Raw genomic sequence first — 24,562 nt, 5'->3', positions numbered from 1 at the left:
CCAAGAGAAGCTGAAAGGAGGCTTTCCCCCTTCCCCACGGCCACCTTCCATTCGGGTACAAGGGGACAAGCCTGTCAGCTCTCCCGTACGGGACCAGGCAGCCCAGCTGGAGTCCCTCCAGGTCTGACCTAGTCGGGGTTTATAGCAACCTGCCAGCTGCCGAGGGAGACTGACAGTAGGCTTTCCCCCTCCCCAGTGGACCAGCCACCCCAGTTTCAACCTTTCAACAACCAAGTCACTGGCTCGAGACGGGGAGAGAAGCAAATGGTTGCTTCTCGGTTGCGCCCTGACCAGGCATCGAACCCAGATGTCCTCATGTCGGGCCAATCCTCTATCCACTCAGCAAACTGACCCAGCAGAGCAGAGAGTGGATTCCACTGGGCAGGTCTGCAACAAACAGCAACCAGCGTGGGCTCTTGGATTCGCTGGCGTTCCTCGCATGTGCTTTTTATTCCTTTAAGCAAACTGTGTGCCAAGAAGATTGCACGGAGGGGTCCTGCTTGTGTTCTATCCGCACAAAGGTCCCCACCTAAGGGGACATCTCTCTGGCCGGGAGGCCTTAGCACCCCACACCTGCGTACCTCTTTCTCACCATCGCTTTGGTTTTCACCCTCTGGCAATTTTATCTGTTTAGTCAATCTCTGTCTTTATTTTATTTTTTTTATTTAGAAATTAAATTGAAATGGGGTGACATTTATCAACAAGGTTTCAGGTGAGCATCTCTATAGCATTTAAACTGTTGATGGTGTTGTGTGCCCATCACCCCAAGTCGTGTCGTTTTCCGTCACCTTATATTTGTCCCTTTTCCCTCCTCTCCCCCTGGTAACCACTTCCTTTTCTCCGTGTCCCGAGTTCTCAGTTTTATGTCCCACCTATGGGGGGTAGATATTTGTCCTTCTTTACTCCTTTCCTCCCCACCCCGTCCACCTGGTAACCATCTGTCTTTATTTTTAAAGTAGGTTTCTTGTAGAAAACATAATTGGGTCTCATTTTAGTCCACTCATAGTCTCTGTCTTTTAATTGACGTATTTAAAACCACTATTGATGTGGTCGAATTACTGTCTACCATGTTTGTAACTGTTTTCCCTTTGCTTCCATTGTTCTTTGTTTCTTTTCTTTCTTTTTCTTTTGTCTTCCCCTCTTTTTCTGCCTTCTTTGGCTTTCATTGAGCATTTTATATGATTCCGTTTTCTTTTAGCATGTCAATTGCAGCTCATTTTTTAAAAAAGTTTTATTTGTTGTCCTAGAGTTTGCAACATGTATTTACAGCTACGCTAAGACCACTTTCCAATAACACTACCGGCCTCACAGGTAGGATAGGTACCGTATAAGAGTCCCTCCCTCCTATCCCTTATAATGTTGCTGTCACAGATTGCACTAATCCGTAAGCTAAAACCACCTGGTATATTGTTGCTCTTATTATTTGAATGCACGGCATTTATTTGTTTATATATTTATACTGTCTGTCTTCCCCACCTAGACCATAAGCACCACAGGTGCAGGAAATGGGTCTGCCATGCCCACTGGTCTAGAGCCAGAGCCTAACCCAGTGCCTGACGCAGGGTGGGACTCTGTGCTGAATGAGCCAGTGGAGTCTTGCTTTCTTCTTCCATGGGAAACTTGTGGTGCGGTCAAACTCACTAACAATGGATGTAACTGAAGCCCCCGGGGTGTGTACAAACCAGACTCCTCACTGGCTAATTCCTTGAGTGGGCAGAGCGTTCACTGGAAAGATAAGGGTTATAAACCCTCACCTCACCCCCCCATACACACACAGCACCAGAGACGAGAACCAGGAAGAGATAAGGTTAGTACACTCTTCTTGGGTCTGGTTGGAGAGTTACATTTTGGGGCCAAATTTGCAACTTATAGTCAGCAACGGTTTCATCTTTGTGGTTCATTTGGTGCCTATGTTTCTGAACTTGCCCATGTCAATTAAAAGGAATGGATAGTATTTTCCCCTGCAGAGTAGAGATGTAAATGAAGATGAGATGGTCGGTGTACATGTGAACAGGCCTTCTGAACACTTTCACTGCCCGTGCGTGATACACATAATGTCAGTCATTCACACTTCCTCATCCACATCACTCATTAGTCTCCAAGTAAGTGTGGGAGCCCAGTGCTGTTTCAGTTGACTGGTGGACACAACAGGCTTAGCAGGACTTAAACATGTATTAATTTTTCAGCCATTACACTTTTCCTTCTTAGGCAAATCTCATATATTTTACAGAGTTAAAAAGAACACAGGCGCCACCTGCTCTGTTCCAGGGTGCTAAGGGTAACTAAGTCTCCTGTGTCAGGTGTCGACTCCGCTATGCTTGGAAGATTTAATCCAAATGATCTGTTCCTGGGGTCTTCCTTCGGGGTCCTGTATCCCTGGGAAACTGCCAAGTTGAAAAGCAGGAATCTCTATGTCAAGCCCAGACACAATTTTTTCTAGGACTTGCCCCAGTCTTTAAACAGCAACGGGCCACGTGGCAGCTCACTTTGCTTGTTCTCTAACCAGCCTTGATGACCCAGGTAGAGATTAAAGTTTCTTTCTGGGCTCTATTTTTCATTTAAGTAAGTTTGTAAGCCTTGGAGGTATACGTAGACCTCTTGTGGGTTTTGAGAATGGGAATGCATCCACTGGACCCTCATGGGAAGGATATGTAGGTTTCGGAAACTGAAATAGGAAGCTCTGTGGAGAGGATGCTCAGCATGTGAACTTGGAATAGGGCTCCTCCTGACCATCCTGTTCCATCGGTAACCCACCAACTCCCCACCCAAAAATAGTGTCCCGCTCTGTTTGTGTGTGCTAAAAATTCCCTATAAATACTTGAGCTCTTTTTCAAAGAAGCTGCTGTCATATAGGAGACTTTCCTTTTGATAAAAATCCAAATAATGAATATGTCAAATCTAACTAAGTGTTTTGCTTTTATACCATAGACGAGCAAAACAGAGGAGGAGTAATTAATAATCAAGTGAGGATGGACAAATTTTAAAGCAATCCTGAAAGTTTTGGTTGTGCTCTGAAGCGTTGTATGCTTAAAGCTAAAACAATGCTACTTCTTGCTACTTCTTTGCAGACTAGCAAATTTAAATTCTGTGGGGAATACAGGGTTATCATCTGAGGGAGTTTTTGTCTCAGTGACAAATTTTGATCTGCGGGCAGCACGGCCATTCTGACCCACTGGAGAAGCCAAAGTACATGGTGAGGCTATATCTATTGATACTAGATTTAGGATTGATATTTTTTTCTTGTGGGAGAGACAGAGAGAGAGTCAGAGAGAGGGACAGACAGACAGGAAGGGAGAGAGACAAGAAACATCAATTCTTCATTGCGGTTCTTTAGACGGGGGCAGGGGGGCTACAGCAGACCGAGTGACCCTTTGCTCAAGCCAGCGACCTTGGGCTCAAGCTGGTGAGCCTGGCGACCTCAGGGTTTCGAACCTGGGTCCTCCGCATCCCAGTCTGATGCTCTATTCCCTGCGCCACTGCCTGGTCAGGCTGGCATCTTGTATTTTGGCAACCTCTTAACCCCTTAAATCTTCCATGACCCAGAAAAGCCAATAAAAGCTTGCTTTTTGCCTAACTGGTCAAATAATGGAGAAAAGCGTGTATTGTTTTGCCTAAATTATCCAGAATGACTGTTAACATTGTCAGTAGAATTCCACCCCAGAAAGGTTGGCTGCTCTCCCAACGCATGCATTTCGCAGATAAGAGCGTAGGGCAAAGAATGAAGACGAGGAAAGAGACACAAGATCAGGAAGATGTTAAAGCTGGAAGAAACAAAGGAGACGGTCTAATTCTGCACCAACTCTTCATTTTATAGACGAGGAAGCTGACGTTTCTTCCAGACCTGCCCCAGGCCTGGAACTGACATATCGGGTACTTTGTTAAAATTGGGAATTGAAGAAGGTCTCCCTCACATCCTCAGAATTCCTCTTAAAGGGGGATCAGCACAAACGAGCTCACATGGGAAATTTACTTATAATTCTCCCAAATTCCTTCCGCCTTTCCCTTTCTCTAGTCTCACCCACCCACGACTCCACCCAGCCGTCCATTTGCTCCCCTGCCTTTTAAACGCCACGTTCCGCAATTTGGGCCTGCCCAGCAGTGTCTGAGAGGAATAACTCAGGGTCGCACACAGCGCTCCATGCAGTCTGGTTGGGTTTTCATTCTAGACTCAGCTTTTCAAACTTCACTTAAATATACGAGTGAATAAATCACTTGGAGTGTTGTGAAAAATGCAGACTCTCCCTGGTGGGCGTGCCGGGTGGATCCTGGTCGGGCGCATGCGGGAGTCTGTCTGACTGTTTCCCGTTTCCAGCTTCAGAAAAATACAAAACAAAACAAAAACAAACAAAAAATGCAGACTCTGATTCAGTACCTCGGGCCCCCAGGACTGGGGTTCTGCCTTTCTAACCACGCTTCCAGTGTGGTTGGTCCAACACACTTCAGAAAAATGCCTTCCCCCTCCTTTTGGAAGCATATGTGAGTGCGGCTGCCATCTGGAGCAACAGATGTGTGTGTGCAGGCATGCAGGTGTGCATGTGCAGTGTGTGCAGGCATTTAGGGGTGTGTGCGCAGTGTGTGCAAGCATGGAAGTGTGTATGCGTGCAGTGTGTGCAGGCATGCAAGTATGTGTGTGTTCATGTGTGTGGCATTTTTTGAGGAAGGACTATGTTCAGCATTTTGCACACATTATGTTATTTCCACCTCTCAACTAAGCAAATGAGTTAGGACCTGTTCGCTTTGCTGTACAACTGAGGGAACCAAAGCTCAGAGAGGCTACAAAACTTGGTCCAGTGAGAGGCAGAGATGCAATCTCTGCTTCCTGGTGGTACGCAGGGACTAACTCAGGTACGCGTTCTATTTTCTAAGAGATGTGGCGTGTAACTGCTCCCCACGGACCACACTCTGGCCATCCCAAGGTGGCCGTGCAATCATCGCTGCTTTCTGCTCACCACCCTGGAGGTGGGTACCGGGGCTCTGGGTGGGGAATGCACCCCACTGCTCATCTCAGGTGAAGCTGCGTGCAGGTGAAGCTGTGAGCCCTGGCAGGTGAGCCTCAGTTCCCAATGTCGTTAGACTTCTGTGGGGAGCCTTCTTGATGCACCAGTGTTATTGAGTTCAGGACACACCTGTTGCTCAACATCAGCAGCACAGGAAAGAGCTTTGGAGAGACGGGAGTGAGTTGATACTGAGCTCAATGCCTTGGGCTCCGGGTCTCCCAGCAGTTTTTTCCCAGAGTGTTTTGCATCTTGGGTGAAATGAAATCCAGAAAGCACTGCTCCTTTGTTTCCTGCCCCTGCATTTCCCACGGGTGGAATATTTCCATTGCACCTGTTCTTTTAAGCTTTGACAGTGTACTTTTTCTTTCTTAAAAAAACAATGAGAATAATTGGGTTTTCTATTGGACACATAAACAAACTCGATCTTCTGTGTTACCCAGCTGTAGTTTATCCTAATCTTTGCTGAAATTCATTATGGGTCAAGGATAAAGGACTAGAAGCCTTGGTTTCAGTTCTTAACCTATAATGCCGTGGGACAGGAAGGAGTAGGGCTCAGAGAAACACACATATTTATATACAGGGTGGGGCAAAGGAGGTTTATAGTTGTGAGTATGCAAAATACAGAGTTTATTTTTGAATTAATTATTATTTTTTATTTTTCTGAAGTGAGAAGCAGGGAGGCAGAGAAGACAGACTCTCACATGCACCTGACTGAGATCCACCCAGCATGCCCACTAGGAGGCGATGCTCTGCCCATCTGGGGCGTTGCTCTGTTGCAACCAGAGCCATTCTAGCACCTGAGGCGGAGGCCATGGAGCCATCCTCAGTGCCCAGGCCAACTTTGCTCCAGTGGAGCCGTGGCTGCAGGAGGGGAAGAGAGAGACAGAGAGAAAATAGAGGGGGAGGGGTGGAGAAGCAGATGAGCGCTTCTCCTGTGTGCCCTGGCTGGGAATCGAACCCAGGACTTTCACACACCGGGCCGATGCTCTACCACTGAGCTAGCTGGCCAGGGCTTGTATTATTAATGATTAGAGTTTTCATTCTTGTTAGAATTTTGCAGTAAAGACTCCAGCTGGTTCTTGGAGTATGAGATCATAAGAGGTATTGGGCTCCTTCTCTGTGTTTAGTCCTTCTGGAAGGAACAGCCCCTCTTAGATGGGGTTGGACATGGGGACTGGAGTTCTGCTGAACCTCCTAACAACCTCCAGTTCAGCTCTCCATCACCCCTATTTAGAAGGCCAGAGAGCTCCTTGCTGAACAGGTACAGGGTACGGACTAGAACCCTGGTCCTGGTAGGTGCACATCTGTGCTTGTCCCAGCACTCGGGATTAAGTCCGTGACAAAGTAAAAAGGTGCCCTGTTCCCACTGAACATTTCAACCCAAACAAGCCCAGCTCCTTGCCATTGTTAGAAAAGATTATCTTTAGTAAAAATCATCCATGAAACCATCATATTAACTCTGGGTTCCTTTCTCAAATTGCCAGAGACTGTCTCTCAGATCTGTAGAATACGTTTATATCTTGATATCTATAGTCAGTTCTTTCCATTTCCTTACATGGTGAGATGTAGCATACATACATAGGAGAGTGCAAACGCAGTTAGGTGCATTTAAAGATTCACTATGAAGGCTAATTCCTACTTCATTAAGAGCTAGAATATTATTAGCATCCCAAGACGGCCCATACTCCCCCAATCACAACCTCCACCCTCCTCTCCAGAGGTAACCACCATCCTGCTCTGGGATTATTCTTTTCTGACTTCTCTTCATAGTTTTACTAACTGTGTATGCATCCCTAAACAGTAGTTTTATTTTGCCTGCTTTGGAATTATTTTGGAACATGCCATATGGTGTGTGTCACTTTGTTCTTTTTTTTTTTTTTTTTTTTTTATTTTTCTGAAGCTAGAAACGGGGAGAGACAGTCAGACAGACTCCCGCATGCGCCCGACCAGGATCCACCCGGCATGCCCACTAGGGGGCGATGCTCTGCCCCTCCGGGGCGTCGCTCTGTCGCGACCAGAGCCACTCTAGCGCCTGGGGCAGAGGCCAAGGAGCCATCCCCAGCGCCCGGGCCATCTCTGCTCCAATGGAGCCTTGGCTGCGGGAGGGGAAGAGAGAGACAGAGAGGAAGGAGAGGGGGAGGGGTGGAGAAGCAGATGGGCGCTTCTCCTGTGTGCCCTGGCCGGGAATCGAACCCGGGACCCTTGCACGCCAGGCCGACACTCTACCACTGAGCCAACCGGCCAGGGACACTTTGTTCTTTTAACATATTTTTTTCATTTGGCTCTTCAGAAAGCCCCAAGCCCGGAGCCATGGCATCCAGACCCAAGCTCCACTACTTCCGCGGCAGGGGCAGGATGGAGTCCATCCGCTGGCTGCTGGCTGCCGCTGGAGTGGAGGTTGGTTCCTGAATGGGAAAAGGGAGGAGGATAATTTGGGTGTGACTGAAATGAGCCTCTTCCCTCTTCAAAATTGAGGATGGTGCCTTCAAGCCGTACTGACTCTCTTTCCAACTGTCTTCCTTTGTAAGAAGTGAAGAGGGGACTGTAAGCCCTTGTGAAGCAGGGGTGGGGGGCTAGAAGCCAAGGGGGGGTGGTCTGGAAGCTTTGTAGGGGCTGGAAAGGTCTTGGGGAGTCATAAGGTAAAGGAGAGAAAGCAGACCCACATCTGAGTCATTTCTTTCACTGGGATCAGCTGGTCTCCTGCTGTCTTTCCAGTTCTGCCTTAGCACCTGGGTCACGTTCTACCCAGCTGCCAACTGAAGTCCTCTTGAACCCTCCTCTGGAGGGTCTGCCCCACAGGGATCTGAACTCGGAGTTCCCTCTCCACTGACTTTCCCATCGATTTTCACAAGTGGACTTGTTTGGTCTCAGCCAGGTGTAGACTTCCTTTTCCCTATTTGAATGGCATCTCCTCTAGAACAAGGACTCATGACTGTCTTTGTTTTCCTCTTCTCCCCCCGCACTGCTCACCTTATCCTACCCCCACCTCAAAATTGGGGGGACGTAACAGTCATTCTTTCCCACAAAAGCTATAGAAATTCCATCAATAAATGATGATAACCTACCTAATTAATGACCTTTGGACCCCTTTCATTGAATGTATGAGCGTCAAAGAGAAATTTGATTTGATCTGATGGTAGGAAACAGGAGGAGAAACCAGTGGGGAAGCTGGAGAAAATGACAGGAGTTCAGAGAAGGAAGAGCTGAGTGAAGAAAGGAAAACTGTGAGTGAGGGCTGTGGGACACGCTGTCAGCAGGCAAGGAGCAAAGAGGGGTGCCAGTCCCAGCTCAGCCTAAGATAAACCATATACACTCCATCCGAGTTTTCAGCTGGGTGGTAGGTAGTCGATAGCTTTGTGTTCCTTTCACATTTTACATTTTTTTTTCTTTCTGGAAGACATTGGGCATTTTATACTGTGAGCATTTCTTCCTTCCTTCCTTCCTTCCTTCCTTCCTTCCTTCCTTCCTTCCTTCCTTCCTTCCTTCCTTCCTTCCTTCCCTCCTGGACCTTAGGGTTATAACAATGTCTCTATCTTTTATCTAGTTTGAAGAAGAATTTCTGGAAACAAGAGAACAATATGAGAAGTTGCTGAAGGGTAAGCCTATATTTGTTCAATGTCATCTTGTTGGAAAAAAATAGAAAATTTCCTCTGGAAATAGACCTTCATTATAAAACACAGAACTCTAGAATGACAACTATTAGAAAAGGCAAGCAGTGAGACTGCTAACATTGATTGTTTGTTTACCGTGTCCTTGGCACAGAACTAAATGTGTCATCTGCATTGTCTCTTCAGCCTTCACAAAAGCTTATCAAGTAGGTTATGATCCAGACCTCAATCAGATAAGATAGCATGAGCATGGGTGACAAGTGCTGATTGGTTCATAAACAATCCCACTGAAGAATCCTTTAAGAATTCTTAAACAAGGATGCAGTGGGTTGGGGGGTGGGGGGGAGAAATAAAGAAGGGGAATTTGACCTCAGGTCGTCTCTAGTTCTCATGGTCCATATCCACTTGTTCTTGGTGGTTTTAACAGATTCACTGGAATCCTAGGCCTTAGATTTACAGAAAACATTTTATCAGGTCACAATTTTAGAATCAAGACTGGAGAAAAGATCCAAATTTGTTTAAACTTGGTTTCAGGAAGATCTCATTAATCCTTACTATTCCCCAGGAAAATTTCTCCCGCTGAGAGGAAACACAAGTCCTTTCTCAGTGCTTTCAAATGTCCAACAGCCATAAGGTGATTTCCCTTATCTGACAAAGCCTGGGCGTCTCAGTGTTGCTGATACACAATCGTAAAGTGGGAAACATGTTTCTTAAGGAAAACACTCAGCCAGTAAGTCAGCAGACATGCCATTTACAAGCTGTCTGACTTTGGACAAGGCCTTTGATTCTCTGCATCCTGAATCTTTAAAAAAAAAATTTTTTTTTTAATTAAAGTATAGTTGACATAAGCATCTTTCTCTTAACATAAAATAAAAATAATCTCTGTGTAGTAGATTGCAATGTGCTAATAGGTCGTGTTGGGTAGGGGAGACCCGCTAACTTTTGTTCCTGTTCTCGTCTAGGAACTTGATTATCTGGAGTCCCTCTGAAGCTCTTCTCCCTCTTTATGTCTGCCCCACTGCCACAGGCAGGGACAGTCACTGGCACACAGCAGGGCTTACATTCATACATTTTGAATGAATAAATGCACGCATCTCCCTAATCTCTTCCATGGTCATTGTGGCAGCAGTGCCCCCTAAGAGCCCCGAAACGCCGCAGCCCTCTTTGAGACTGCAGTGCTGCTGTTGTCCTCGGGACACCCTCCTGTCCATTCCTGTTATTTGTGAACAGAGGGCAGAGAGGGACAGCAGAAAGGTCCCTGGGCCGGGAGTCAGAGAGCCCACTTCAGCTGGCTCAGCTAGCCCCCGACCCTGGGATCCTGGGCAAGAGACCCACATGTGCCTCCCTAGGCCTCCACCTTCCCATCACCTAACAGGCGTCCCCAAACTATGGCCCGCGGGCCGCATGCGGCCCCCTGAGGCCATTTATCCAGCCCCCCACCGCACTTCCGGAAGGGGCACCTCTTTCATTGGTGGTCAGTGAGAGGAGCACTGTATGTGGCGGCCCTCCAGCGGTCTGAGGGACAGTGAACTGGCCCCTTGTGTAAAAAGTTTGGGGACCCCTAAAATATGAATGAACTGAACTAAATGACCTCAAGGATCCTTTTATGCACTCGTGATCTGAGATAATTTCTTAAATCCTTCAGAAGAAGGTCATCAGCTCCTGACTCTAATGTGCGCCCCACTCCTAAGCCGCAGGGCCCCACATCAGACGTTCCTTCAATAGTGAACAGATGTAGAACTTCTCGGAAAGAGAGGTTTTGCAGTACTAAGGATGGTATTGATAGTTCCAGAGCATGGGCTACTAGCATGCTTTGTACTTGATCTCATTCCTCTTTGCAGAAAGTCACTAAACTGGGCAGGACAGATAGTGTTAGAAATCAGAAAATCAGCTCAGAGAAGTTAGAGACTTGCCAAAAGTCATCCAGGTAGACAGGGTCGTTGGCTCCCTGACGGTTGTTCCTGGTTTTTGCACCGGTGTTTTCTCCACCATCTGCTGCTGCCTCTCCCCAAGTCCAGCAGGAAAGTTAGTGAAATTGGGGAAATTAATTGTGGCCTTCGCCACTGTACCCATGAAGTCTGGTTCCTATTCTGGGTCCAGTTCCTTAATCTCAGCAATGAACAGGTGCAATTGAAATTTAAAGGCAATTCATTTCTTCAAGACCCCATGAAAAGAGCATTAATTTTAGTCTATCTTTAAGTGCATTGTTTATATAAGCAGTCACTCATAAAGAAGACATTTCAGTTTACTAAACATCGACTATTGACAGTATTCAGTATTTTAGTTATGATACTTCACTGCATCCTTTCAGAAACCTCCTAGATAGAAATGATGACTGTTTTAGAGGAAAGGGAGCTGAAGCTACAAGTCATTTGCTTGAAGTCACATGGCTGGAAAGGGCTACAGCTGACATTCAGACCCAGGTCTGCCAGGGTTCTTACTGTTACATCCTCGCTGTGTGCACCTAGTGTGATACCTGATGTGCTTTTTAAAGAATTCAGACTCCCAGACTCCACCCCGAATCAGAATATCTGCGAGGTGGGGCGAGTATTTTTAACAACCCAATCCCCACCCACCCCCGTGATTCTTATACACCCTAAACTTTGAGAACCAATCATAGTAAATGTAGAAAGTCCTAAATAATCATAACTAACCAACACACAAAAATGCAAGAAACCATCAAGCAAATCTCAAACTGATTATTAAGCAAATGGTAGGCGTTTCTGCATCGACTGGGGACTTTAACTCACTAGTTTGAATAAAAACTAAAAATCATTCAACGGAATTAGAACTGGACGCTTTTGCAGGCTTACCACAACCACAGGAGGAGAGACCCTTAACCTTTCTTTGCTCAAACCACAGATGGGCGCCTGCTTTTCGGCCAGGTGCCTCTGGTTGAGGTGGATGGGATGATGCTGACACAGACGAGGGCCATCCTCAGCTACCTGGCTGCCAAGTACAACTTGTATGGGAAGGACGAGAAAGAGAGAGTCAGGTACCACAGGACTCATGCCTGTACTTGCTTCTTATCCAGGCTTCTGTCGGCATGAATGGAGACCTGGTTCAGGGTAGCCTTTCAGCCTGGACTGAGGGGAGAACGCAAGGGGAACAAAGGGGAGATGTTATCTTGCTACACCCGGCATGACTTATGCTTGACTCTGAATAAATACTCTGGGCTTCTCCTTTTACTCCTCATACTGGTCTGCATTCAACATTCTCATATTCTTTCCCCACTCCTAAAAAAATATCTCCTCAGAAAATGACCTGGTCAACTATTCTGCATGAAGGTAGAAATAAATGACTTAGTAAATAAATATTGACCATTGTAGCAATGATCTAGTACCACAAATAATGCTGTGTAACATACCTTGAAGCCCATTGACTTAAATCAGCAAGCATTCATTACTACTCACCAGTCCATGGGTCATCTGGGTGGCTGGCACATCTGGGCCAGGCTAGACTCACCTTGGCTGGATACACTCATATGTCTGTGGCCAGCCAGTGGTCACCCAGGAGGCCCTGCTTTGGGGTCTTGGCTGAATACTAATTGGGAGGCAAATGAGCCATCTGTCACTCAACCTCTCATCCTAACTCGTCTCTTGACCGTGAGGCAGGGTTCTAACAGAGAGAATGAAAGCACACAAGGCTTCATAAGTGCCAAGCTCAAAATTAGTCCCTTATCACTTCCACCTCATTCTATTAGTCAAAGCAAGGCATGAAAGCAGCCCAGGAAAGAGAGCCCATCTATTGATGGAGGAAACTGCCAAGTTTTTGTTTTTTGTTTTTTTATTATTATTAATTTTAATGGGGTGATATTGATCAATTCGAGTACATAGATTCAGAGAAAACATCTCCAGGTTATTTTGACATTTGATTATGTTGCATACCCATCACCCAAAGTCCAATTGTCTTCCGTCACCTTCTATCTGGTTTTCTTTGTGCCCCCCCTGCCCCCCCCCCCCCCGGTAACCACCACACTCTTGTCCATGTCTCTGAGTCTCATTTTTATGTCCCATCTATGTATGGAATCATGCAGTTCTTAGTTTTTTCTGATTTACTTATTTCACTCAGTATAATGTTATCAAGGTCCATCCATGTTATTGTAAATGATCCGATGTCATCATTTCTTATGCCAGAGTACTATTCCATAGTACATATGTACCAAAGCTTTTTAATCCACTCGTCCAGTGTTTGTCAATGGAAGGAAAATTTTAAAAGAATGAATTGAGCTGCTTCCCTGACCTGACTAGGAAAGTAAAGTTCTTTCTCAGTTGCCAAGTCGACAGAAGACCTGCTGAATTATATATTATATTATATATATATATATGTCTTCCAGGTGAAGAGGTCCTGGCACTCACTGTTTTGCACTTTTGGTAGACTTCATTCAGTGCACTCTTTAAACCCATAATAATCTAATTGTTTACAGAAGATTTTAACTTAGAGGCACTCATTAAATTCTTTCATAGATCCTTTTATTCAATAAACATTTCCAGAGACCCTACTGTGTCATTCCTGAGCATGGAAGCATAGAAACTAAGGGACGGGGGATCAGAAGTCATTTGCTCCAATTTCTACTCCATAGAAGTTACAGATTACGAAACCCATACTTCAGACTTCCTCTAGGAATGAATCACACTGTGTTTTGTCAGGATCAACATGTACGCTGATGCCACGCTGGACCTCATGATGATGGTCGTAGGGACTCTGTTCAAATCCCCAGCAGAAAAAGAAGAGGACTTTGCCTTAATCGTGACCAGAGCTAAAACCCGTTACTTCCCGGTCTTTGAAAAGGTAGGCTGCATGGGCTCCATCTGGACGGCAGGGAGACCTCACCCCAGTCAGGTACAGCAGCACGGTGGGTGTCCTGACGCTCTTCACAACACGTGGTCTGGTGGGCAACAGCTGCATGCTCAAATCTTGTGGAGGAGGTGGGGAGAGGCGAGAACAGTGTTGGGAGCTTACACCTACGGGGACCCTCAAACCCTCCTCTCACCCCAGAGAGGAAATGGGGAAGGGAAGGACGAGACTGGGAGGGATGGTTGGCACGAGTTCCTACCTCCCCTTCCCAGGATGCAGGGGTCTGGGACTTTTACATTTCCTGTTGCTGAGAGGAATATTTAAATGACTATCTGAAAAGACAGAAACTGTAGGGAATCACCCACTTAACTTTGAACCCTCTATGACTTGGGTTGGGGAATTTTAGTTTTAAGCCCTGAGTGAATGTCTCTTGGATGCAAACACCAAGTGACTGTGTGAGTGGGTGACCTTTGTGCAGACACAAAGGAATGCATGTGAATGGGTTTTAAGAAATTAACCTAGAGGTTCTAGATTGCCCCTTCCTTTGCGCTTATTAATTAGCAAAAGAAAAAAGAATGTACTGACCCAAATTAGCCCTTTCTCCATGTCAACAAAACGGCCATTAATCACTTTCCCTTTATCACTTGGTTTCCCTCTCTTGTAATTCTGTTACCTCTGTTCTGCTCTGATAATAAAAGCTGAGGGAGAGGCAGATGCAGGAGGTCCTCTTTGCCTCCCTTAGCAGACCTCCCTCTACCTCCCGCTTCTCATAAGTTTGTGCCTTGTGTAGGTTTCTTTCACGCGACACTGGTAGTTCCCAGCAGGCTGGAGTACTACAAGAAAACATGTTAGAGCTTTCTTGAATTTGGACTAAAGCTTTAATAAGGATTCCAAAACAAATGACATGTATAATTGTTAAGGTGACCAATCGTCCTCCTTTAGGGAGGACAGTCCTTCTTTCGTAAGTTCCGTCCTCCCTTGAAAAGTCTCCTCCTACATGTCCTCCTTTTTGATATTGGAAGACTAATCGGTAAATGTCTGTGTTCAATCGATGCAGAGTCAATCCATTGTGTGTGATGTGATGTATTTGTATTTGACATGACAATTCATCAAGGATCAGTACAGTGCAGTGAGACGCGGTTATGAGACGCATGCGCTCCGCACGGGAGACCTTGAGAGAGTGCGCGATACACCGAGTGCACAAATGGCTTTGTGTACTTCTTACTGAAACACGACAGGGCACTTATGACATTGTAGACTCACGATTATTCCTTTCTTAGTGAATATGCAATCATAGGTAAGCACAATTCACATTTTATTAATTCATTATCTATTTAATAATTTCCAAATACATATAATTTTATTTATAAGTATTTTCCTGAAATTCAAGTTTTAAAATGGAAATCTAACCTCAAACCATATCTATTAATAACACATTTTGATTAAGTAGTTGCATAAAACATGTTTTTTAATTAGAAAATGATAAATACACCCGAATATCACTTCAAATTAGTGGTTTTGTTTGATATTTAGTTTTGTTAATTTCTGGAAAATTCGTGTACTATGATGTAACATTTTCAGTTCCTAATGTGCTTGCTTCGTTCGTGTAGATCTGTATTTAATTTTTAATTTTATTTAAGGGATGGAAAAATCAAAAAAGAGAAAATGTCATTTCAATGATAAATTGAAAAAGAAATTTCCATTCCTCATTTCAAAGAAAGATACCATTCTTTTCTGCAATATTTGCAGTGGAGAATTTTGTATTACAGTTGGGGACAGAGCAGCGATAACGAAACACTTGACCACCAACAAACATAAGCAATCACTAGATGCATCAGCTTCCAGCTGTAAAATAACAAGTTGTTTTAAAATGTCAAATTATTCTGAAGATGAAAAACAGTTGGCTACAATGGAGGGAACATTTGCATTTCATACCACAATTCACAATCGAAGTTTTCATAGTATGGATTGTACAACTAAATTATTAAAGAATTTCATAATGCAAAATTTTCATGTGCCAGGACAAAATGCGAGGCTATTTTGAAATCAGTACTTAAAAATTACTGTGACAAAATACTTATAGAGGACTTAGAAACTGCAGCATTTGTAATAATTTTATCTGATGCATCAAATCATAATGAAATTAAATTGTATCCAATAATAGTAAGATATTTTAATGTTACCAAGAGCATTCAAGTAAAAATTTTAAATTTAGAATCCATTGAGGGCGAAACTTCTGAAATTTTGTCAAACCATCTATACAGAGTAATAAATGAAAACAATTTGAAATCCATAGTTGTTGCACTAACAGCTGATAATACAAATACAAATTTTGGTGGATGAAGACGCAAAGGGGTGAATAATGTGTATGTAAAATTACAAGTTACTTCAAAAGAAAATGCTAGGAATAAGTTGTAATGCACATATTTCATCAAATACAGTCAACACAGCGTCATGTGCCATGCCAATTGATGTAGAAGTAATAATAACTACAACTTATTTGCATTTTAGTCATTTTACCATTTGTGTTGCTACTTTAAAACAATTTTGTGAAGAAGCAAATGTTGGATACAAAAAACTTTAAGGATATTCAAAAGTTAGATGGCTCACTCTACCACCTGCTATAGAACGTGTTCTACAATTATTTGAGTCTCTCCATTTATATTTTTTAAGTTTAGAGAAATGTCCTAAAATCCTGGAATCATTTTTTAATAATAAAATATCTGAGATATTAATGTATTTTGTATATAATCAAGCATCTGTTTTTTTTACAAAATGATTCAAAAGATTGAAGGTGAACACATTTCAGCTACAGAAGTTAGTCTTATTTTGAATGACTTTATCCTTCAATATAAATCTCATTTCGAAGAAAAATTTCTTCCTTTAATTATAAAAAGAAAGTTGACAGACTTAGAGGAATCAAATCCGGGAATAACAGGAAAGTTTATCAAGTGAAGAATTTTTACCAGACATGTTTTCAATGTATCGAAGAATGGTCTGAAACAAACATCATGGGAAATAACAGTTTTCAATGGTGTTTTTTTTACTTCATCGCAAGTATATTGGACAGATATTGAATCTTGTCTTGAGTTTTTATTTCAAGAAATGCCAGACATCAAACTAGACGACAATTGTCTCTGAAGAAATTAGAAGACTGAATGTATATTTAAATTCTGAAAAATTAATACAATGAGAAAATGAACACATCGAAATTGATAAAAGATGGTTGGAAATATTCAGCCATTTCAAAAATGAACATATTCCATGTAAAAATTTATTTATTCTTGTTCAATTTACATTGTGCTGCCCTGGAACTAATGCAGCAGTTGAAAGAGTTTTTTCAATTGCTAATGATTTTTGGACAAGTGAGAAATCGAGATTGAATGTTGATACTCTAGCTGCAGCACTTGTCGTAAAATTCAATATGAAGGATATTTCTTGTTCAGATATTTCCCATATATTGTTACAAGATGATACATTGAAAAAAAATTCATTCAGTGGAAAAATACTCATTTATTTATTTATTTATTTATTTTAAATAAAATTTTATTAATGTTATTGGGATGACATTAATAAATCAGGGTACATATATTCAAAGAAAACATGTCTAGGTTATCTTGTCATTAAATTATGTTGCATACCCATCGCCCATAGTCAGATTGTCCTCCGTCACCCTCTATCTAGTTTTCTTTGTGCCCCTCCCCCTCCCCCTAACCCTCTTCCTCCTTCCCTCCCGCATCCTCCCTCCCCGCACCCCTGGTAACCACCACACTCTTGTCCATGTCTCTTAGTCTCGTTTTTATGTTCCACCAATGTATGGAATCATGTAGTTTTTGTTTTTTTCTGATTTACTTATTTCACTCCGTATAATGTTATCAAGATCCCACCATTTTGCTGTAAATGATCTGATGTCATCATTTCTTATGGCTGAGTAGTATTCCATAGTGTATATGTGCCACATCTTCTTTATCCAGTCTTCTATTGAAGGGCTTTTTGATTGTTTCCATGTCTTGGCCACTGTGAACAATGCTGCAATGAACATGGGGCTACATGTGTCTTTACGTATCAATGTTCCTGAGGTTTTGGGGGGAAAAATACTCATTTAGATAATATTATCTATATCATCTTGTAACCTTCCTTATTCTCTTACAATTAAAAGGAGGACAAAAATAAATTGAAGAAAACAATATTATAAATAAAGAAACATCTTATTCATTTCAACAATATACTATAATATGATAAATGCACAATAAAACATTTTTAATATTTTATATTATAATTATGCTTACATGCCTATTAATTTTTAATAATAATTATAAGAAAGCACTCAATTTATTTTTTTGTAAAAAAGTTGGTCACCTTAATAATTATGGAACCGCCAACAAGACATAATTAGAATAAACCAAGTGCAGTGAAAGGATACAGACTTTCTGTTCTGATAAAAACAAACAAACGAGGTCAGCCCAAGGTGTCATCTCGAATTTATTGTGCCAAATTTTTTTTATTAAGTGAGAGAGAATAAGGAACAGACAGGCAGGATGGGAGAGAGATGAGAAGCATCAACTCATACTTACAGCACCTGAGCTGTTCATTGATTGCTTTCTCATAGCCAGGGACCCCATGCTCAAGCCAGCGATCCCACGCTCAAGATGGTGAGCCCATGCTCAAGCTGGAGACCTAGGGGTTTTGAACTTGGGTCCTCATTGTCCCAGGCTGATGCTCTGTCCCCTGGGCCACTGTGCCACCACTTGGTCAGGCATGTCAGATATTTCTGTAGGCTACAACCTCTCAATCAAAAGACAAAGCCTCTTAAAGTTTCAACTTTTCTGAAGTTATTTGGGAGCAAATACATAGTTACAAATGTCTTCTCAGTGTATCTGGCAAGGTTCCAAACCAAGAGAGCAGCATGCCGTGTGATAAAGACTTGTTGGCACAGGGCTCCATAAATAAAGGTTTGCGGGACAAAATAATTCTGTGGTACAATTCAAAATAATTAGTCTTAGCCTTGGAAAAGAATAATTTATTACTGACTAAACTATAAATAAAAGTTTTGCCAGAACTTTAGAGTTCTAGGCAAGTAAGTTCTTGTTTATTTGAGGACAATGTATAGTGATGTTGAAATACCTTCTATTAAAAAGAAACTAGTAGAATTGAGTTATGGTATTGTTTGTTCACTGAGCTTTATCAAACTGCAGATTTTGAAATGTGTGGCCTAATCCAGCACATCCCAAAATATTTAAAATAACTCATTTGCTCAAATCAGGATCAAACTCAAATCCATTCATTATAATTAGTTAATTATATAGTATTTTAAGTCCCTTATAATTTCAAGTTCCCTCTTCCCTCTGGCTTTCTCTCCTCATTCCTCTTGCATTTGTCTTGCCAAGTTTCTGACAGTCTAGATTTTACTAATTGCAGCATCCCCCTTTATTTCCTAGAGTTTCTGTCAATTGGAAGTTAGAATTAGAAGCTTGACAGGTTCAGGTCTGATGTCTTTGACCAGACCACTTCATTGCCGCTGTTGTGTAGGTCATTAAGAAGCTCATGTTATCTGGTAGTCTCTCTTCTTATGACTAAATGTGATTGGTGATCAATGCCTAGACCCACTGATTTATTGGTGGATGCAGATGTTGACACCCCAATCCTGTCAGTCGCTATTCACTTATTAGCTGGAGTCCCTTCTATAAGATGACTCTTCCCCTTAATATTTGGGTACTCTGCAATATGATTTTTGTAAGAAAGAAGGGAAAATGCTACTTTCTTATTATTCACCAGGTTTGGGCTTGTGATAACTTCTTTGCATTGTACTTGTGGTTATAGTAGCTAAATTCTAGCTAATCGTGACCTTTGTGTCTCCCTCTACTGGTGCTCACATGTACTAGCCAGCTCTAGTCTCCTAACAGGCAGCTCCATTCTGGCCCTTCCCCACCCAAGGTATCTTGGTAATCATCAACAAATTTCCCCAAAAGACAGTTCAGCAATGTCTAAGAGGGTTGGTTTCATCCTGTCTTTGCCAGCATTCTTGAAGATTATCAAGAAAAAGATTCTTTTTAGCAAATTTTTTTTTTTTTTCTGAAGCTGGAAACGGGGAGAGACAGTAGGACAGACTCCCGCATGTGCCCGACTGGGATCCGCCCGACTGGGATCCACCCGGCACGCCCACCAGGGCCGATGCTCTGCCCACCAGGGGGCGATGCTCTGCCCCTCCGGGGCGTCGCTCTGCCGCGACCAGAGCCACTCCAGCGCCTGGGGCAGAGACCAAGGAGCCATCCTCAGCGCCCGGGCCATCTTTGCTCCAATGGAGCCTTGGCTGCGGGAGAGGAAGAGAGAGACAGAGAGGAAGGACGGGGTGGTGTGGAGAAGCAGATGGGCGCTTCTCCTGTGTGCCCTGGCCGGGAATCGAAGCCGACGCTCTACCGCTGAGCCAACTGGCCAGGGCCTCTTTTTAGCAAATTTGATCTGTACCTGCTTTGTGTTTAGCCAGGCAAAATACTCTTTACTTTTATTTGGTAGTCTTTGTTATTTTTCTTTCTACAGATTTTGAAAGACCATGGAGAGGATTTCCTCGTGGGCAACACCTTCAGTTGGGCAGACGTGCAACTGTTAGAAGCTATTTTAATGATGGAAGAACTCAATACTTCTGTTCTTTCTGACTTCCCTCTGCTCAAGGTAGTGTGTTAACATCCACACAAAACTGGGGGAGGGAGGAATAATGAATAAGAACAAAGATTGAAACAAAATGTGCCTCCAGGTCAATCTCAAGAGAAACTTTCTCATTTTGGTGATTTTCTTCTGCTCACACACTATCGGAGATAGGAAATAAAAATTATGAAGGGAGAAGCAATAGATTATTTTGATTTCTAGCATAAACATTTAGCGCATTTTTCATTTTTGTACTTCTTTTCATTTTTCGCTGGTTGGTTTGTTTAGTACTTCTAGTGGGTTTTTTTTTATTACTGATGAAGCAAGGATAACAAGTCGGTCTTCGTTGTTTTTCTCCAAGCTCCTACCAAATAATTCTGCTCCCCATCGGTTTCCCTGATGCCAGGACCCCCAGGAAGTCCCTCAGTTGCTCAGAGCTCCTGCTGGGCGGGCACTGCTTGCCTCCTGTGGCGTTGCCCCAGTCCTCTGACCTCTCTCTCTGAATCCCACCAGCCAGACCTTACCTGGCCTCTGTTCCAACTCCTCAGAAACATATTATCTAATAGGTGAGCATAGGTTTTATAAATTGAGAATAGCATTTTTTTCTTATTACATAAGAAATGCAAGTTTATGTAGCTACCTTAGATGTTTGTATAAACCAAAAGAAAAACAATCTGATCGTTTAAATGTTACTGTGTCAGACATTCTGACCGTTATCTTACATTTTTCTCTCACCATCAGATCATATTAAATACTTTTTTGTGACGCCCTGGCCGGTTGGCTCAGCGGTAGAGCGTCGGCCTGGCGTGCGGGGGACCCGGATTCGATTCCCGGCCAGGGCACATAGGAGAAGCGCCCATTTGCTTCTCCACCCCCACCCCCCTCCTTCCTCTCTGTCTCTCTCTTCCCCTCCCTCAGCCAAGGCTCCATTGGAGCAAAGATGGCCCGGCGCTGGGGATGGCTCCTTGGCCTCTGCCCCAGGAGCTAGAGTGGCTCTGGTCACGGCAGAGCAACGCCCCGGAGGGGCAGAGCATCGCCCCCTGGTGGGCAGAGCATCGCCCCCTGGTGGGCAGAGCATCGCCCCTGGTGAGCGTGCTGGGTGGATCCCGGTCGGGCGCATGCGGGAGTCTGTCTGACTGTCTCTCCCCGTTTCCGGCTTCAGAAAAATACAAAAAAAAAAAAAATACTTTTTTGTGGCTCATTTTTAATATTTTTCAATGATCGAAAATATATTTACGTGTCTACAAATACCCTTCTGTAATATCATTTTATTCTATTTTCATTAAGTAATAGATTCACATCTTTTTGGAAAATTGTAACTGTCTAAAGGCATAAATGAAAAATCTCACTCTCCCACCCCCACCTCCCTCCCACCTCTCCACTCCCACAATCACCTGTATTGGTTCCCTGTGCAACCTTCCACTGTTCTTGTTTATGCAGATACAAGCAAAAATGAGCATATATTTATCCCCATCCCCCACACCCACTTTTCCCCTATACAATGCCCTGGGCTTTGTTTTCCCCTAAAAAGTGCATTCCAGAGATTGTCTCCTGTCAATACAAGGACCTTCTTTTCTTTTGCATATCATATCATTTTCAATTGCTGGCTTACATTTCTTGTAGGGGTGGGCCATACTTTATATAACCAGTTTTTTCTTGGAAACACAGGTTATTTCTAATTTTTCACTGTGCTACATTCTTACAGTTATTTCTTTGTTAACATCCTTCCTTATTCTCTTATAATAAATTCCTAAAACAGGAATTGATAGGTTAAATAATTTTTTGAGTTTTTAACAAGCACTGTCTACTTGGGATAGTGATTTTTTTTGTTTGTTTTTTTCTGAAGCTGGAAATGGGGAGAGTCAGTCAGACAGACTCCCGCATGCGCCCGACCGGGATCCACCCGGCACGCCCACCAGGGGGCGACGCTCTGCCCACCAGGGGGCGATGCTCTGCCCATTCAGGGCGTCGCTCTGCCACGACCAGAGCCACTCTAGCGCCTGGGGCAGAGGCCAAGGAGCCATCCCCAGTGCCCGGGCCATCTTTGCTCCAATGGAGCCTTGGCTGCGGGAGGGGAAGAGAGAGACAGAGAGGAAGGAGGGGTGGGGGTAGAGAAGCAAATGGGTGCTTCTCCTGTGTGCCCTGGCTGGGAATCGAACCCGGGTCCCCCGCATGCTAGGCCGATGCTCTACCGCTGAGCTAACCGGCCAGGGCCGGGATAGTGATTTTTTTATTAAGATCATTTAACTCAGCCCTGGCCAGTTGGCTCAGTGGATAGAGTGTCAGCCCAGGATGTGGATGCCCTGGATTCAATTCCTAGTCATGGTACACTCAGGAGAAATGACCATCTGCTTCTCTTCCCCTCCTTCTCCTCTCTCTCTTTTTCTCTCACAGACACACTCCCTCTGTTTGAGCATTGGCCCTAGGTGCTGAGGATAGCTTGGTTGATTCAAGCATTGGCCCCAGACGTGTTTGCCAGGTGGATCCTGGTCAGGGTGCATGCGAGGGTCTGTTTCTCTATCTCTCCTCCTCTCACTTAAAAATAAAAAAGATAATTTAACTCATGCTATAAACACCAGCAATTGCATTACCCTTTCCAGGTAATACATCAGTAAACATGCAATGAGGGGTTAACTCAGCTTCAACACATTGTGTTCCATATGCTTCTGGTCTAAGCACCCTCCTCTGGTGACAAAGTTTTGATTTTTCTTAAGGGTTGTGTCCCCTATCAAGGCCCTGATTTTGCAGTTTCTCATTGCAGGCATTTAAAAAGAGGATCAGTAACATCCCGACGATTAAGAAGTTCTTGCAGCCCGGCAGTCAGAGGCAGCCGCCCCCTGACAGCCACTACGCTGAAGTGGTCAGACACGTTCTTCAGCTCTAAGGGCAGCAGGTCACGCTGAGAAGCAGTCACGAGCCAGTCGCAGCATCGGCCCCTCCCAAAGCCTTCTGTAGATTCGAGGTGTAAAATGTCTGAGAAGAACAAAGCCATACTGTTATCAGCTCAGCGGCAAATACCAATTAAATGCAATGTGAAACCATTTTGATATGTGAAATTTTTTTAAACTTGTCAATTATAGATGATGGTTATAATGTTTTTGAGATCAATGTGTAAATAAACATGAGGCTGATATATTTAGGGCAGTGGCCTACATGAGGCATTCTTCTTGTTGTCTGTATCCAGATCAGAACCCCTGGGGGAAAAGCAAGCAGAGCCATGGGGTGGGGGAAGCAGGAGCTTTCCAACAGCTACCCTGATGTCAAGTACTTGGGATAGAAGAAAAAGTGGCAAATGACTAATTGTCAGGAAGAGAATGGGTGGCACTAGTAAATCTTAAAGGGAAGTGTTGGGGACAGACAATGTCTTGAAATCTGGTCAGCCTGACCAGTGGTGGCAGAGTAGATGAAGTGTTGACCTGGAGTGCTGAAGTCCCTGGTTTGAACCCCAAGGTCGCTGGCTTGAATACAGGCTCACCAGCTTGAGCACAGGTTTACTGGCCTGAGCACAGGATCTTTAACACAATCCTAAGGTCACCAAGTGGAGTTCAAAGGTCGCTGGCTTGAGACTCAAGGTCACTGGCTTGAACAACGGGTCGCTGGCTTGTCTTAAGCCCGACATCTGATTCCCAGTCAAGGCACATACAAGAAGCCATCAATACACAACTAAAGTGAAGCAACAATGAGTTAATGCTTCTCACTCTCTCTCTCTTCCCCTTCTCTCTGTCTCCTGTCCTCTCTCTCTCAACATAGAAATAAATAACTAAGTTAATAAAAAAAAAAAAAAACTTGAACAATTAGACAAATCTATTCCATCTAATATAGCCCCCAACACCGGGTTTGTTTTGGTGAAATAATTCCAAGTAGCATTGAGATTAAGAGATAACCAATGACTATTTATACAAATTGACTCAAGAATTCCTTTGACTTGATATACTTCCTTTAACTACTGTGTTCTCAAGTTGTGTAAGCTCAGTTGCTCATCGGGGCTCTGGTGAGGGAGGGAGGGGTTTCGAGATGGGGCAGCTATTCGGGGTGATGTTACAGGCACAGCCGTGGTTTCTGGTGGGTGGACACTGGTCTGGAGAGGGGCTCCTGCCAGTGGTTGGGAGATGTGGTTCTCCCAGCTCTAAACTGCTGCTGGGTGGCCCAGCCAGGCCTGATCAGCTTCTGAATGAGTACCCATGTACATATCCTTACTTATGAAACAGCTGAATGTGTCACCAGCCTCTAGGTCACTTCCACAGGGCCACCGCAGGCCATGGCCTGCCTACACCGCATGCTGTCATGCTCCTCCCTGCTCAAATGATGGACTGCTCAACAGAGTTATGACAAGCTGGCCATTTGGCCCACCTGGGGCCTGAGCTGTTGCTTCCAGTGTGGTCAAACCCAACCTGGGGATTCTATTCAGCCAACCACCCCATCTCTTTCCCACCCTGACCAAGCCATGGCCAACCAACATGAGGTCAATAACACAGACGGGTCAAAAAGGCTTCTCAGAGGAAACCCCGCCCCTCTTTT

At 43.9% G+C, this 24,562-nt stretch overlaps 1 protein-coding gene across 1 annotated transcript; it reads left to right on the top strand.

Annotated features, from left to right (window-relative positions):
* The first annotated feature begins 1,768 nt into the window (after positions 1 to 1,768).
* LOC136319843 (glutathione S-transferase A4-like) lies at positions 1,769 to 23,094 on the top strand. Its single transcript, XM_066252977.1, has 7 exons — positions 1,769 to 1,807; positions 7,288 to 7,394; positions 8,542 to 8,593; positions 11,468 to 11,600; positions 13,255 to 13,396; positions 19,940 to 20,071; positions 22,806 to 23,094. The coding sequence occupies exons 2-7, from the start codon at positions 7,308 to 7,310 to the stop codon at positions 22,926 to 22,928; spliced, it is 669 nt and encodes a 222-aa protein (XP_066109074.1). The 5' UTR covers positions 1,769 to 1,807; positions 7,288 to 7,307; the 3' UTR covers positions 22,929 to 23,094.
* Positions 23,095 to 24,562: the final 1,468 nt, after the last annotated feature.

Source organism: Saccopteryx bilineata, chromosome 1, assembly GCF_036850765.1.
Source record: "Saccopteryx bilineata isolate mSacBil1 chromosome 1, mSacBil1_pri_phased_curated, whole genome shotgun sequence".
NCBI classification, from domain to species: Eukaryota; Metazoa; Chordata; class Mammalia; order Chiroptera; family Emballonuridae; genus Saccopteryx; species Saccopteryx bilineata.
This window is presented reverse-complemented; position numbering and strand designations above follow the sequence as displayed.